At 36.4% G+C, this 16,099-nt stretch overlaps 1 protein-coding gene across 2 annotated transcripts in view; it reads right to left on the bottom strand.

The window, feature by feature from the left end:
* The window catches only part of LOC115626402 (disintegrin and metalloproteinase domain-containing protein 10), a 148,347-nt gene that overhangs the window by 121,066 nt on the left and 11,182 nt on the right, over nucleotides 1-16,099 (bottom strand). For both annotated transcript variants that reach the window (XM_030521765.1, XM_030521764.1), the window contains one exon: nucleotides 2,104-2,136. In XM_030521765.1, the coding sequence (XP_030377625.1) occupies nucleotides 2,104-2,136 (33 nt within the window). The remainder of the gene's footprint in view (nucleotides 1-2,103; nucleotides 2,137-16,099) is intronic.

The raw sequence follows: 16,099 nt of genomic DNA, 5'->3' as shown, positions 1-16,099 counted from the left end.
TGAAAGTATTTTTCCCATAATTTTGTTTTGATTTGGAGTAATGTGACGATTTAAATATGAATATCTATATGTTTATATGTATGTCCTACATTATGTATAACTGTATTTATGCTGCTTGTGTGCCACGCCCAGGTGGCAATGCGCCGCACTGTATGCAACAACATTTACATGTGCGGCAAAGAAACTTTTGCGGCAAACCGGCAAAACAGTGGCTGGGTAACGTTGTCCGTCCACATGTATCGCCCGACAGTCAGTCAGCGAGTCACTTCGTCCCTTAGTTGGAGGGCCATACATACATACATATGTATGTATGCGAAAACGAAAACAAAAACAAAAAAAAGCCGGCTGACAAGTCAACAACGCCGGTCCGAATACAGAGTGGAGTGGAGTGGAGTGAAGTGGGTTGTGGAGTGGAGTGGCATACGTATGATGATGACGACGACATCAGAGCCTAAACGTGAGTTGTATAGCTACTCTGCGGCACATTTTTTTGCATTCCTTCTATTCTTTGTGCCTTTTCTTTGTGTCGGCACATATTACAATATAAATTGCGCTATAGGGAGCGTTCACTCGCTCCGCGTGCCAAAGTGCCGGCGTGTGAATGGGCAAAACACGCAGTAAAAATTGCACGGCGCATATGTGTAGCGCCCGAGCCAATGCCACATGGTCATACCCGCTAGGCGGCCATAACACCAAACTTCCAGGATAAGACCAACAGCGAGTCAGACAGCAGCCAGCTGTTGATTGTTTTTGCTGATTTGTGTTTGGTAAAGACTAGAAGGAGTCGCTGGCAAGTTGAAGAAAAATATTATGAAACTTTAGCTTCCAAAAGCTTTTTATTTTTCAATATTAGAGTTTTGTCAAATTATAATCATTGTAATATACAAAGTCTTTTTTAATCAAATATTGATATTTGCGATATTTTGAAAAACTGTCATATGTGCTATATAGTAAGTGTGGATTTTTGATAGAAAGGGAGATCTCTCTTTAATACTAGGTATATAAGAGGAAATGTATTTAAAATATTGTCTAAAATGATCGAATATTGTTAAACAAAATACTATTTTATAAAGTTGTGAAAGTTAACTATATAGCTATAGTATACACCGTTATTTAAATATTTCGATATTTTATAACAATTCGAATATTCAAATCGATCTAGCAACTTCTATATACCATTTTGTGGATTCATGTGGCAAAAACGGCCATGTAGGTGGCGTGCTTTTAAGCCAAGACAAGTTGACAACGGTATAGATATAGGTGTCCGATATACTAGAATTCTACAGTTTTAAAATTTTTACTATACATCATTTTTGGAACCGTATGAAACAACCGTTTAAAATGCCACTTGGACTAACTTTTCAGTGATTATTGTATTTAGTATTTAGATTTATTAAAGCTGCCAATAAAATATCACACATATAGGTTTAGATGTGTGGTGTGACTATATGCTGTCAATTTTTTGCCGTGCATTTATGCCGAGTATCGCGTACTACCTGACAACATTGCTCCACACACAAGTTTTTTCCACTCCCGTCGTTACGCTTTTAAGTGTATTTGATATTTGAGTTACGAGCTTTTTCGTGTAGAACCTTTCGGCCCTTATAGAGTGTTTGTTTGGCGTTTTATGGTTAAGTGGTCGAGCGCTCAAGCAGCGAAAAAAATGGCAGAAATTCAAGAATGCGGAAAAAATAAATACAGTTATGGTCGCTGCTGGTAGAAGTTCAACTCCTGTCAGAGGGAGGAGATAGCTGAATTGTAAGGAGCATGACATAAACCATGTAGCACGTTTTCAATCGGGTATTGGTTTATTTATATGTTTGTTGTAGAAGCCTAACATTTCATATATTGTAGATCTCTCACAGACTGAAATGTGGAATTCGACAAGTTTATATGGAATTGTAACTAAAAATAGTAAAAATATCTTCAAAAATGTCCAACATTTCACATATTCTAGATATATATCGCCAGGCTGGAATATGGAATTCCATCTAGATTTCTGAAATTCCATTTAGAGGTCGTCCGATGATTATAATGAATAACAAGGTTAGTTGCACAGCCAACCTTAAAACAAGAGTTTGGCCTTCTTTCTTCACAACTTACCTCTTTCAACTCCGGAAATATCTTTTGCGTAACCTGCAAGAGTGGGAGAGAGGAAAAGGGAAAATAAGTCAATTTGAAAAGTTTATAAATAGTTTTGTTTGGTATTTCTTAATATTAGTTAAATGTTAAAGCTGCGCAGAGTACAACAAATATGCAAATCAGTGGCAAAGAAATAAAATAATGATAAAAAGGGCATACCCGCTCGCTCAACTGACAGGCGCTGCCGCCGACTGAAGAGTTTTGGGCGCGCACAGCACACGCAAAGTATTCAAATTAAAAACCACTTCAGTGAGTAAAGTGCAGCCGGGAAAATGTTTCCTTCCTGGCAGCAACGGCAAGAAAACTTGTGGAAAGGCAAAGACTTGCCGCGCCGCCGGCAAATTCTGCAGAGTCGGAGCTGGCCCCTGCCTGAGGGCAGCAGCTCAGCATCGAGCGCTTTTCAGCCCTTTTTCCCCATTCACACACACGGACACACTCCCTCCCACACACTAATACACACACACAGAAACTGCAACTCGACTCTGTTTCGCTCTGTCATTTTCAACTTAAAAATGTCGAAAAACATGAATTTTTCTCCTAAAAATAAAAAACCTATCTTTTTGCATGGCTGTTGAGCCCAGGTACCGTTAACTGTGCGTTCTGCAAATATTATAACAAGTCTCCAGCCGAAATGCAGCAACAACGAATAAAATAAAATTTAGGAATGCATAAAAAAGGGTGAATAAGAACCAACAAGCGACGAATAAAGTTGGTCTGCCAGCATTAAATTAAACAAGTTTAAGCTTTATGCCAAATGTAATTTGAGAAAAAGCCACAAAAAATAAACTCAGGAGTGCATAGAAGTAAGGAAACAGAAGCAAACCATACGTTGCTATTCTGAAAATTAAGGAATCTTTATTTCATTTAAGTGAATAACTAAATAAATGCCAAACAATTTGTTTGGCTTCAGTTTTTAGGTACTCCCATAACATAATAAAGCACTTTGAACAAAAAAGCACAAATGTTCTGCGTTTAAATGCTTATTATGGTATGTAAAGAACACTTTTCCGTTCACTATTTTTGTAGTTAGTGCAAGAACAGTCTATGTTGCAGAAATATTAAGTAACTGATAACGATATCAATCAAAGTTTTACGGAAAAGTGATAAAAACTATACATTTTTTAAAATAACATTAAAAATACATTAAAATATTCCAATCCTGTGCCACTTCACATATTCAGAAGAAACACTTTCGCATTTTACACCATTGGGGAGTCGTTTTAAATTCCAACTACTTTGGCGGTTGCTGCTGCAGAAATGGTCATCGGTGTCTCAAACGCAATAATATTGTTCGCTTCACAAATGGTTGCTGGAGCCTCAGGCTCAAAAGTGTCGTTTAATCCACAAAGGACAACATAAGTCTCAGGCGTGGCATGTTAGCAGAAAGCTTCAAGCTCAGAAGATACAAATAATTAAGTATTCTATGGCACTGTTATCAATTACCTATTCCTAGCTCCGCACAACAAATAAGGTTTCATATCATTTCTTACATTATTGAAATTGTTAAATAACTAACATTTATTTGGATCTCAGTCAACTACAAGTACTACAAAATTAAGAGAGAAAGTAGATACACATATATAGTTAACTCAACGAATTATAATTTATTAGCAAAGCTTTCATAATTAAGATAAGCAAACGACAAATTGCTCAGAAGATAGTTTCAGCAACAGCTGAACTTTTTTGCAAGCCCATTTCAGCAATCTAATGCCTCAGTGAACATTTTCTTTCAACTTAATTTTAATGTCAACTTGACGCTGTCCAAATGCAGAGAAGGAAAGCGCCACTGCAAGTAGGAAATGTCACAAAATGTTATCCAGCATTTTCTGTGAATGCACCAGGGTAGCACGAAAGATGCTTATGCCTGCCAAATAAAATGAACAAATTTAAAAAACTACTTGAAATCAGTACAAGTAGTAAGATCAACATTAATTAAAATGTCATTTAAGTCGACAAGGGTTCGCAAATAAAGACAACATTTCTTATCATAAATGGGAGGACGTAAAATGCATTAAGGTTGTACAATCTTATCGGGCAGATGTAATGGATGCAAGTTGTATATACAAATAAACACACAGTCGGGAACATGCAGTACCCCGATCGAGGTGAGTAATGTATGATTGTACAATCTTATGGGACAGATGTTATCTGCTAGTATGGAGAGTGATGTTTAAAAAAAAAACTTACTGACGCGATGAGTAGATTAAATAATTGAGGCACCCGAATTTCACAATGTTTTAAAAATTGGAGCTCAATTGGCGCAGAAATTTTACACATTCATTTATATAAAACAAAGAGATGTCTCTTTATCTCTAATTTATCATCACACCATCACTATTCAGCAAATTGTTGATTTATTTGCCACTTGCCTAGTCACCGGCAAGAACCCACAGTCACAGAAGATGTGAGTCACCGTTTCCTCATCTTCCTCATCGCGGCAGCTTTGACAGAAATCGTAATAAGAAAGCCGTAGTCTGCCCGCAACAGCAACAAAAACCCACGTAGATTTTTGTTCATTTATGAAATGCTGAAAGTGAAGGTCTTCTGCAATTCATTGTTAAAGAGTCGTAAACTAACCACTTTTAGAAATGATTACCCATTAATATGGAGCTATGTATTGAAATTGCTAACTTTAATTGCCGCTTGCACAGCATTCACCATTCATTCCATTCAATTGCACTCATTCAAAGACCATAAATAATTCATTATTCACAGCAAAAGCTGGCACATGTATTAAAATAAATGGAGTGTACAAGTATGTTACATACATCTGTTCATAGCTAACATACAATTATTGTGCCCTTTTACAAAATGCAACAAACATTTCAAGTCTAGTCTAGTATGTATTAACGACTCACAGCTATGATTCAGACACTTGGCATATAATAATCTAATAATAATTATATCTGTTATGCAATTTTTATTTGGCCAATGCTGCAACGTTGCAACAAACTGACAAACACACCGGCAGACACGCATTGGGAGAGACAGCAACAGTATCCAGCAACAATAACAGCAACAATAATAATTTAGTTCGTGGCAGTTTCGTGTTGTCTGCGCAGCATTCAGCACTCCAGTAATTTTCATTTATTTGTTTATCTTATTTCATATTCACATTTTGACTTTTTGCAATTATGGCATAATTCCATTATAGATTTTCAATAGTTGTCTCGCAACTACAAATTGAGGAGCAGCAACAACAGCAACAACTATGTTTGAAATGCAAATGAGGTTTTAGCGTTAATTAGACAAGCAGAAAAATGCAAAAACACACTGCCAACATACAAATAAACCAAATTCTGTGTTGCACAAAAAGTTGCACAACTTTTAAATGAATTCATTTGAGCATGAAAATGCATTTTATTGTAAACAAAATATTTAAATGTCCATGCATGGGAATACTAATGAGGCTCAGGGCATTGCATTGTTATTGAGTTTTTCTATTTGTGCGCTGATTTAATGAAGCAAATTGTAAAGGATTGTGGTTTATACGGGCCTGTTTTCAAACCAATTGCAATGGAATATATACAGCATTGTGCATAAAATTGCGCACAATTTGAAGGTTTTGTAGGGGCTTAGAATGGAATTTAGAATTTTCCGTCTGATTTCGTTATAAAAAAAATTTATAAATAAGCCCCAAACAAACTTAATTAAGTAATTATCTTTTCATTTGGTATATAGCTTTAAGTAGAGTTGAAAGGCTTCTTCCTTATAAATTGAAGTTTGCATATTTCTTATAATATTTGCTATTATTTAATGTTCTTTTTAAACGATTTTTTCTTTCTAAGAAAAACAAAAGTATCGATCTTTTATCTGCCTATATATCCATATCACTTATTCGGTAGATAGATTAGTGAATATTAGTTCATTTACTCGCAATGTATACTTCGCAGTATTATCGCAAACAATAACAAACTATTCACATTAGGCGCTAATTTTCTTACAAATTCCCCCAAAAACAAAAAACAATGCAATTACACATAAACATGCACTCTTCACCCACTCTCAGTACAGCTAACTAAGTACTAACCTAGAGATGGAGACGCATCTGGGCTATAAGTTGCAACAGTCGTATTATTCACAGCACATGGGAAAATGGAAAATGCTGATGGCGCAAAGGAAACTGCAGACGTTTCACATTATTGCACAATGGAAAAGCTTTAAACATTTATTACTTAATGCAATTTTATTTCCACGCCATTTGTGCAAGACGCTCTTGTTGCCATTATTGTTGCAAGCGCTGGTGACAATGAAGATGATGATGATGATGTGACGTGTTGCCGACGACGCGCAGACCACAGCAACGAAAAAGTAGCAACAATTGCAACAACTTTTGTTTTATAAATTTTCCACACACTCGCGCGCACACACACACATACATATTTAAGTAGGTTTTTCAACATGGCGGTTGCTGCAGCCATTTCCGTGCTGACCAAATAAATGCCCGGAGCCGCAACATCACTTGGTAGGGAGGAGTGGCTCCTGCAGCACAATGATTATGAAATTTAAGCAATTATTATTAATGAAGCTGTGTATGTGGCACGATGTCATTACTATAACAATTTTAACTCGTAAATTTTAATTAAAGTTGTGCCGCATTGAATGTGCTCGCACGCCTATATTAAGTATACGCGTGGTGTGACACGCATGATTAGGCAATTGCATTTGAAAATTGAAGTTTTCCATGCCTGTCAGCAGATGAGCAGCTGAGCAGTCTCTGCAAGTAAAACGCCATTTTTTAAAGCATTTTCAGAAAGGAACCAAGCCGACAGGCAGACGGACGAACAAACATACGAGTACATACCAGCAGATAAGTCTTTGAAGTTGGCCAACAATGTTGGCATAATTGTGTCTCGTTGTATACTCTACACCTATGGAATCGTCGGTCATTGACGAAATGTCGATAAAAGTTGAACCTAAGTAGTACAATCACGCGGACAGTAATATTTATTAAGGACTATTTACATACTTTGGCAAGCACCTGACATTTCTTATCTGTTTATTTCGTTTAAGTCTCATTTATAAAACAAACCAAAATTCAACTTGATATTAAATCAAGAATGTTTATTGAATTTATTTCCTTATACCGTAAGTTTACAAAAGAAAAATCTAACAAAATTACGAAATTATCTGATAAAGTCTCCCAAACTTTGAGAATACTACTTTGGCTCAACGGCCAGCTATGTGATATGATTATGTGAGAGTATTTCGTAGTCAATATTGTGTGCCCAAAGAACTCTTCTCGCCAATTCTTGTCACTGTCGTCGTTTCTGCTGTCGTTATCGTTGCCTTCGCCGGCGTCTTCATTCTAATTTAAATGCATCTAGCGCAAATAATCAAGTTGAGTAGCAAAAGTGAAATGATGTAGCAAATAATTTTGCTGGCAGTTGGCTGCGAATGTTCCGCTCTGAAGCGTTAAGCGGCATATTTTTCACTTTTAGCTGAAAACTTAACGTACTATTTTGTTCTACAGGCATGGATGGCTAAATGCATGAAATGGGCTAACATGGAGTGCAACTTGTGGGGAAGTTGATTCAATTATTTAGAAAGTCGTGAAGCAAACGTGGCAGCAGTTAAAATTAATGGCAGTTTGAGTGCACGCAGGATTTACTAATAATTTACTGCACACTAGAGTACACCCATATACTCGTACACTCACATCTACCTATTGATTTAACTTTTCCATGATACTTTGACATTTTGCTGCAGTTTGTCAAAAGGGTTGCGGGCTTATGGGTTAATGCGCCCGCAGCCATGTAGAATGTTGAGACAAAGGGCTGCTGCTTCATGCCCGGATGCAGCAGCCTTTGCTGATGCCGCCACCCATTGAAAAAATCGAATGAATTAAAATCTGAAATGAATTAGTTTTTCAGATACAGATTTTATGGCTGTTGGCAGTCGTGTGTGCAATGCTGACTCTGAAGTAGATGTCGGGTGTCTTTGTGTCTGTCTGGGCAAGAGATCAAAGACATTTTCAAACGTAAAGGCAGTCGTAGTGGGCACGGGACGATTCAGTAGCTGAATGTTATATTTATTGCACATACTTATATTAGAGAAACTTGACCAGACGACAGTAATTGGAGTTATGCATACATACATTTATGTACAAACCTATATGGTTATATAGATGGATAACATTTCTTAAGTCAATGGAAAGTTGAGAAGATACTATATTAGGGAGTTAGTTATAGTTAGGTGTCCATTAAGCGAATTTTTACAAAGCCCCGAACTAAAGCCACTGCAGATAATCTTTGCCATTTATGAGGTACCATACATACGGGGAATACATTCAACGTTGGTTGCCAAGTGTGTTCATCAAGTGTGTTTATTTATTATTATTATTATTATTCTGACCTATGGGTCATAGCACTCTTATCTCGAGACCTAACGTCAATCACAGCCAGCAGCATATTCGCACAAGGGTAGCATTCTTGATAAGTAGTAAGATTTATATTGATAATTGAGCTTGAATTCGTTTCTTTAATAATTTATTATTACAATTTAATAATCTTAAACCATCAACCTATAATGTGTGTTTAAATATCTGGTAAATTAAATAACAACAATAATTTCATTACTACATTACTAGCATTTCGCATTCTACCAAATATCTATATACAAATCTTTGTTTTGTATTACTATACACTATACTATACTGACATATCGTCAGAGAATACAAACTATAAGCTTTTATATTTTCTAATCCTATGTGCAAACAACTTGGATTAATAAACTCAAATTTTTAATTGAAAATTGCACAATTTTTTTACCAAATTTACAATTATCCGCTAAATCTGATAGTGATGAAAATATCATATAAATTGAATTTTAGTTCAATTTTTCGATTTTAAATAATTTATAACTATTTAGTAATAAAAACTTTCGAATGAGCTCAACTCGTAATCCAGTTTGCAAAAATACAGCTTTTTATTGCCTGTAATTTTGAACAGCTATTAATATTTCATATCTAGACATCACATGCCCTTTCCTAATTGAATTTTTAAATGAATGCATTGTTTGTGCAATTTTTTAATTATTTTGTGTTTACTTTGAAATATTGTCAGCTAACCAGAGAATAAATAAACTAAAGTCGGCTTAAAAACATAAATCCGCGCAAATCGGATTCGTTTGTTGGCATTCTGCAGCTAAAACTATCTATGTGCGTATGTGTGTAGCGATTGTGCGATAAAAACAATGCGAATCACTCGCCAGACGCATTAAGCCAGTGGACTGAAAAAAATGGAAATTGAATTAAAACCAAACCAAATAACAACAAAAACAAAAAACACTAGAATAATAGCCGAAGCCATTGCTCGTTTTCAGGCGGCCCAAGCAATTTCACTTTTTTTTGGCGTCTTTTGTTTTATTTATGCCGCATGCTCTATGAAAAGTATATAAAATATTTGGTCAAAACGATTACCAAACAATTGCGGTGGTGCGGCAATAAAAAGTCTGCAGTGGAGCGCTGCTGCACGCTTCAGTTCATATAAATGTGATTTATGTATACATATGTGCGAGTACATGCGAATGTATGAATGTGTGTGTGTGTGTGGCAAGAAAGGAACGCTTCACTGAGGCTGCTCCAACAACGCCTGACTGACATTTCCTGCGAAAGTGCGTGTCGCCATCACCATCACCATCGCCATCACCATCGTCATTGTCGTTTCACATGCAAATTGCATGGCCAGGCCAGGCCGTTGCCAAAGGCAGTTTCGGGGCTTCGCACTTGAAATATCGCACATGGCCAACGCACCATAATCTAGATGAGATGAGAGTGCAAAAGCCCGCCAGCCAAGCCATTAAAATTAGCCCAGCAAGCCAGCAATAACAACAGCAACTACGGTACAAATATGAACAACACACCCACACATACACACGGGTAATAAAAACAAATGGACACTCTACATGGAATTCGAATTTGGAATACCGCACATAGCACTCCAGTTTCGTTGAACGGAATACAAGTAATCGTCATGTAAAGATTGCACTATATGGCCTAATATCGTGTTTTAATGAAAACCAAAAATAAAACTTGGTTGAAGTGGTAGTGGCAAAATATGCTCTCCTTCGCGACAGAAATATTTCTTTGAAAGTACAGATTAAAGTATTGAAAGTATTATTAATATCAGCTTCAATTCAAAATAATCATTTTTATTTTATATCAAGATCAGATCATGATGTTTATTTAATGTCATAACGGATCTCTTCTTAATGAATTCGATAGTTTTGTAACTTCTATGGCAGCTAACGACATTTGTCCAATTTTCTGCATTAATAGCGATTGTATCGGGCTTTTTCTGGGAATTTGCTAAGTGTATAAATAAATGTATATTGTAAAATTTATAATTTATTTATTTGAACTAAAATTTGTTTTGAAATAAAACAAATAGAAACTTAAGAGGAAAAAACACCTTTCGCTCACGCGCTGGTCAACATTTGTTTTTGTTTTTAGTTGTGGCTTTTTGTTGTTGTAGCTCATGACCCAAAATGTTAGTCAAGCTTGAAAATTATTATGAATTTGCTGTTTCGGTTTTATTGTTGTGGCAACCATAATTTTCTTTCATTTTTTTCATTTGGTTGAGTGCGTGTCTATGATTTTTTAAAATGAAAAACCGTTTTGTTTTTGGAAAAAAATTCAAATAAAACGAACAAAAACTGAAATTCGTATTTTTTGTTTCTGCCAACATTTCGTTTGGTAATTATGTCTTTGCTGTGATTTCCTACATTTTTTCCATCATGAAAATTTAATTGAATCATATATGTAAGCCCGCAATGTGAATCTGAATGTATGTTGTGCAATATGAGAATGAAGCTGGGCTGATGAAACGTATTGATGAAATGCCGCATCATGCCGCCTTAGAGCTGTGGCATTATTTGTTGCTACTGCTGCGAACTCAAGTGCCTGAAATGAATACGTCGGCTATTTAGGGGTTAATTTATAGGACAAGTTTTTAAGCAGATGTACGCGACAAAAAGGGGTTGCAAAATGATTTATAATACTTGTGTGGTTTTGAATTACGTTTGGCCGTAATATGCTCATACAATTCATCGATAAGAGCATGTATAATAATCGATACAATGTGAGGCAACATTGTAAAATTCCTTCATAACTCTACATGTCAAACTGTAGATAAATTCCCAACAGAAAACGCAAGCTTTTTTTTGGTTTTCACACCTCGAGTAGAATAACTGCAAATATCATAATTCGAAAGATGGTCTTAAATATTCATTGAAGATTGCACTTTTAGAACATACACATATTTCTTGAAGTGGAATTGACCACCTATTTATTAGAAAAAATTATATACAGTTCTATGAAAAATAATAATAAGTATCTCTTATGTTCTATTTTTAAATCTGATGAAGGTATTCAATTTTTATTCTTAAATAGTATATATAATACATATATGTATTTTAAAATCTTTGAACTGCGAACAGTTTCTCACTTCAAATAAAAGTTTTTGTTTTCAGCCCAAGCCTATTGACATAAATACTTTGTTAAAGAATCACACATTACTGTGTGAGCTAAATACGTGATTTTCTGGTGGTATTGATATCATTATAAAATTACGTGTTATTCACAGAACACGTGCGTTGGAATCAGTAAGCCTTCTCATAACTATTCTGTTTCGGTTCTGTATGCCCTATTCCTATTAATATATGTGTTTCGCATGCCATGCTTCTTCCAAAGCTATTTGAATAAATCATCACATTACGGAATAACGAGGAGAACATTGCACGCAACTCGGCCCTTTTGATTAATATTGCTCGCTAAGACTGCAATTACTATTAATGGGTCGAGTAATTGGCATGCGAGTTTTAAGTTGCAAATTTTCGATACTGATTTGATTCCCAGTTCTTGATTCATATTATTTTGAATGATTATTTAAGCATGACAAACATGTGGGAGTGTAATCCTCTTATACAGCTCGCTTGGATGGTGTTGTTTATTAATTCACAACCTACCTTTGCATCTCTTAACTTTATAACACACACGCGCGCACACACCCACATGCACACATACACACACCAACACACGTAGAGCTTTTTAATATACTTAATGGCTTTCATATTTATTCTCCAGCATATCGCTAGCAATAATAAATTTAACTGTTGATTTACGTTGAAATAGAAGCAGAAATATTTTCGCATACCCAGCCAAAGAGAAAGAACAAACAGCAAACAGGCAGGCAGTGCAAATATTAAAGGCACCGATGTTTTTGTTTTTTAATTTCTTTTTTCATATTTTTTGCAATAGTGCTCAAAACTGCAGCAATCGCTTGCGAGCATGCCCCAAAAAATCATATAAATAAAACGATATATACTCGTACATATACAAACAAATATTCTGTCAGTTATATGCCAATTGGGGGCCGAACTGCCGAGTAGCATGCAAACAACTACAAACGAAAATAATTTAAATCAAAGGAAAGGCAAATAAAAAACCTGTTATTTTGGGCCTAGGGGGCCTAAAAATTGAATTAAAATTGTTGCAGGTTGAGAAAAACAATTAAAGGGGGCATGTGCTTGGGGGCAAGTTTATAAATCAACAAATTGAAATGAATAACATTTTTATTATAGAGATAAAATACTGCTTTGGCAGAAACTAATTGCATGTCACTGCGATTGACTTTGAAATCCAACCAACAAAACCGGAAACTCACAAACAGCAACAACAACAGCAACTAACCCATGCCATGACATTTTAAAGGGTAGTTTTGTTAGTATTGGCTTTCCATGGCCTCGCACTATGGAAAGATGTTCGTAAAACTTGAACAAAACAAAAGTATGTCGCATTATTGAATACTAAGTAGTATGTGAAAAAGACACCAATTTGTAGAAGCCAACCAGTTGGATTTACTGTTTATATTTGTATGACAAAGTAAGGAAAGTATATAAGAAAAAGTATGCCTCAAAAAGCAAATATTTCATGAATTTTTAATTTAAAACATTATTTTTATACTGTCTACGTATTAAATTAGTAAATTTTTGTAAGGTGTTATATGTAATATTTTTTACCAATTCATATAAAAATCGTACGTTCTTGGCATGTCTTATTCAATCTTTTGACAAGTTTATCCATTATCTATTCCATAGTGCCTTGGAACATGTGTGCCCGTACCATTCAACACATTAAAGACACACACCAAGGCAAATAGACACATGAGACCCAAAGGCGCTTCTGATTTCATAAACACTCAACACCCAGAATTTCCATATACACACATATGCACATATGTATGTGTACGTGGTCAAATGAGAAAGCGTTTGACAAGCAAATTTAACAGGAATGAGTATGAAATTGTAGACGATGCCGCCGCCATCAGTGTTTAATTTGCTGGAACAGCTGATTTAATCATTCAGAAATTTCAATAGAACACGAGGTTACGTTTCGATATTCTTGCGGGGCCTGAGTTCGAGTGGTGGCAGCCATAAAAATTTTAATAAAAACTGCTCTGTTTAACCCCTTTTTTTCGTTGTGCGATGGGTTGCGCTGCGTTCGTTTGATTGCTCGATTGCTATGTATAGAGAGGCATGGGGCAAGTGGCGCTCGTTAATCAATTTTATGCAAATCAAATAAACATTTTTGTGTTGTGGTGGCTGGCTGGCTGGCTGGCTGACTTTGCTCCAAACACGGACACGAACGCTCTGTGGGGATTCTTGTGAGTTATTTCGCCTTGATTAGGTTAATGAGCGCTCGCAACAGCGTTGTAGAGGGGTGGTAGGAAGTAGGGCGGCCAAATCTGCGCCAGAATGAAATATTGAGGTATGGCAGAATGAAAATAGCTTAGAGAAAATGCCTAATATATTTTATACTGCAAGAAACTTTTTGGCACGTGATGGCGAACAGCATAGAATTGCTTTAAAAGGCAGTTCATGCGAAAAGTGAATGAATTTTTGAAACCAACTTTTAACAAAATATGTGGCTTTTTCAGCTTAGATGATGTTAAAAAGGAAATGAACGCTCCAAAATTGATGAGTATGCGCCGCTTCGAAACCCTTACACAAAATTCCCTAATTTGCATACCAAATTATTTGGAGTTTCGCGAGTTTAATAGGAAGCGCGGAATGAACCGGAAGCATTAGGATCACATTCTGCAAATACACACACCAATATACTCGTAGGTATATTTCTACAGTTGCTCAACAAAATTATGGAGCTCTTAAGAACGTTATTCTAATGTTCGAATGAACATGTGAGTGTTTGAATGTTTTGAAAGTCTAATCGTTAAAAGGCAGCACGGAAATTTTAATGAAACATACACACATGTTAAATTAAGGAATATACTTATATTCGGATAGACATATTATACATGTATGTACATATTTATACACTTCTTTATTGATCTTATAGATAAATGTATCGCTTTTCTTTCTATGATTACAATTTCTGTATACAGAGGATTGTGACTCAACTTGTATGCTGGAAATGTGTAATGTTTTGTAATGAAAATGCACATTTTACTGTCTCTCCCTTTTTAAATTCCTTTAACCGCATCTTATGTATATATTTTCAACTTCTTTGTGTAGACATTTTCTTGTTCCTTAATGCCGCTCTTGCATATTTTGCTACCCTTGATTCTAACATTTAACATATCCAATTTCCTTTTGCTCTGCAAGTTTTATCGCTCTTTTCTCTTTGCCTCTGAAGCAACACATTCCGCAGTCCTCCACTAACCCATGCCACGGATAGGGATCTTCCCTCACCTAACAAATTATAACCTACCTTTCGCATCATCATAATGGCAACTCCCAACCACGAAAATGCCCACAAAAACAAAAGCAACAAAAAAAAAAAATGGGAATACCATGCATGCCAGCCCACATTGGAAGCAGGCGCAACCCTTTTTGAGTTTTTGCAGGCATGATAACAATTATTAGCAGCAATCAGTTAGCCGTGTCTGATGCCCCTGGCTAGATACAAAAACGAGAAGACACACAGATATACTATATGTAACTGTGTAGGTATGTCGGTTCTAGTCATTGCTAGCAGCAGCTCGCATCTGATGGGCATAATGAGCAGCATTAAAACTAATGAAAATAAACTTGGGCGCACAGCTGCAGACGCCACGACACGCCACGCCACACCAACACAATAATGCCCAAAAAAGCATGCTACACGAAATGTCGACGACAACAGTAGCGAAGGAGACGAAGACGACGACGACAACGACGATGTCTCGACGCAGACACAATAAAAATAAAAGGAAATGCCGCAAACCCAGTCCATAGATCCAGAGACATTTCCAGTTCCAGACCCAAACGCAGGTCCAACCAAACAGCCCAGGCGTAACCCCAACACAACAATAAGAAAATTGCGAGACAGACAAAGTGGAAAAACGCATAAAGGCAGAAATGGCAGCAATGGCAGCAATGGCACAATGAAGTAGTAGGAACATCAACAACAACAGCAAAACCAGTGGCAGCTTCCTTAAAGATACAACCAAATGTATTGGCGTTGGTGGTGTTGGTGGCGGCAAATACATTGAAAAGTTTCTTTGGTGCGTGGCTTTTATTTGTTTATGCGGCCAAAGTTCTTACTCCCGCCGCCACACGTGCAACTATTTGCGGCAAATGAAAATGAAATACATTTATTAATGTGCCACACACTCGCTAGCACGCACCTTGAGTTTGCTTAGAGCTGCCAGTAACCGAAAATAAAAATGGTATCTACTTTCCCGTAAATATGCACATATTTTGGCATCTGTGTGTTAAATATGTTCACCACCCCTGCCGAAAAAAGAAGAACTTATTTGGGCTGCCAGCTCTCGAGCTGTCTGCACTTGAGCGCAATGCCAACAAAATGAGTTGAATGCCAACACGAAAAAGTGCTTTGCCACTACACTCACACACACTATCCTGTAAGGGTATACCAAACTGAGAAAACTGTGTAATCGGAAGCCTTTGTTGAATTGTTGGGTTCAAAGGTATATTTAAGGTTTGTTCAGACAGGCAA

Source organism: Scaptodrosophila lebanonensis, unplaced genomic scaffold, assembly GCF_003285725.1.
Source record: "Scaptodrosophila lebanonensis strain 11010-0011.00,11010-0021.00 unplaced genomic scaffold, SlebRS2 tig00000085-arrow-pilon, whole genome shotgun sequence".
NCBI classification, from domain to species: Eukaryota; Metazoa; Arthropoda; class Insecta; order Diptera; family Drosophilidae; genus Scaptodrosophila; species Scaptodrosophila lebanonensis.
Note: the sequence above shows the minus strand (reverse complement) of the source record. Positions and strands in the feature narration are given on the sequence as shown.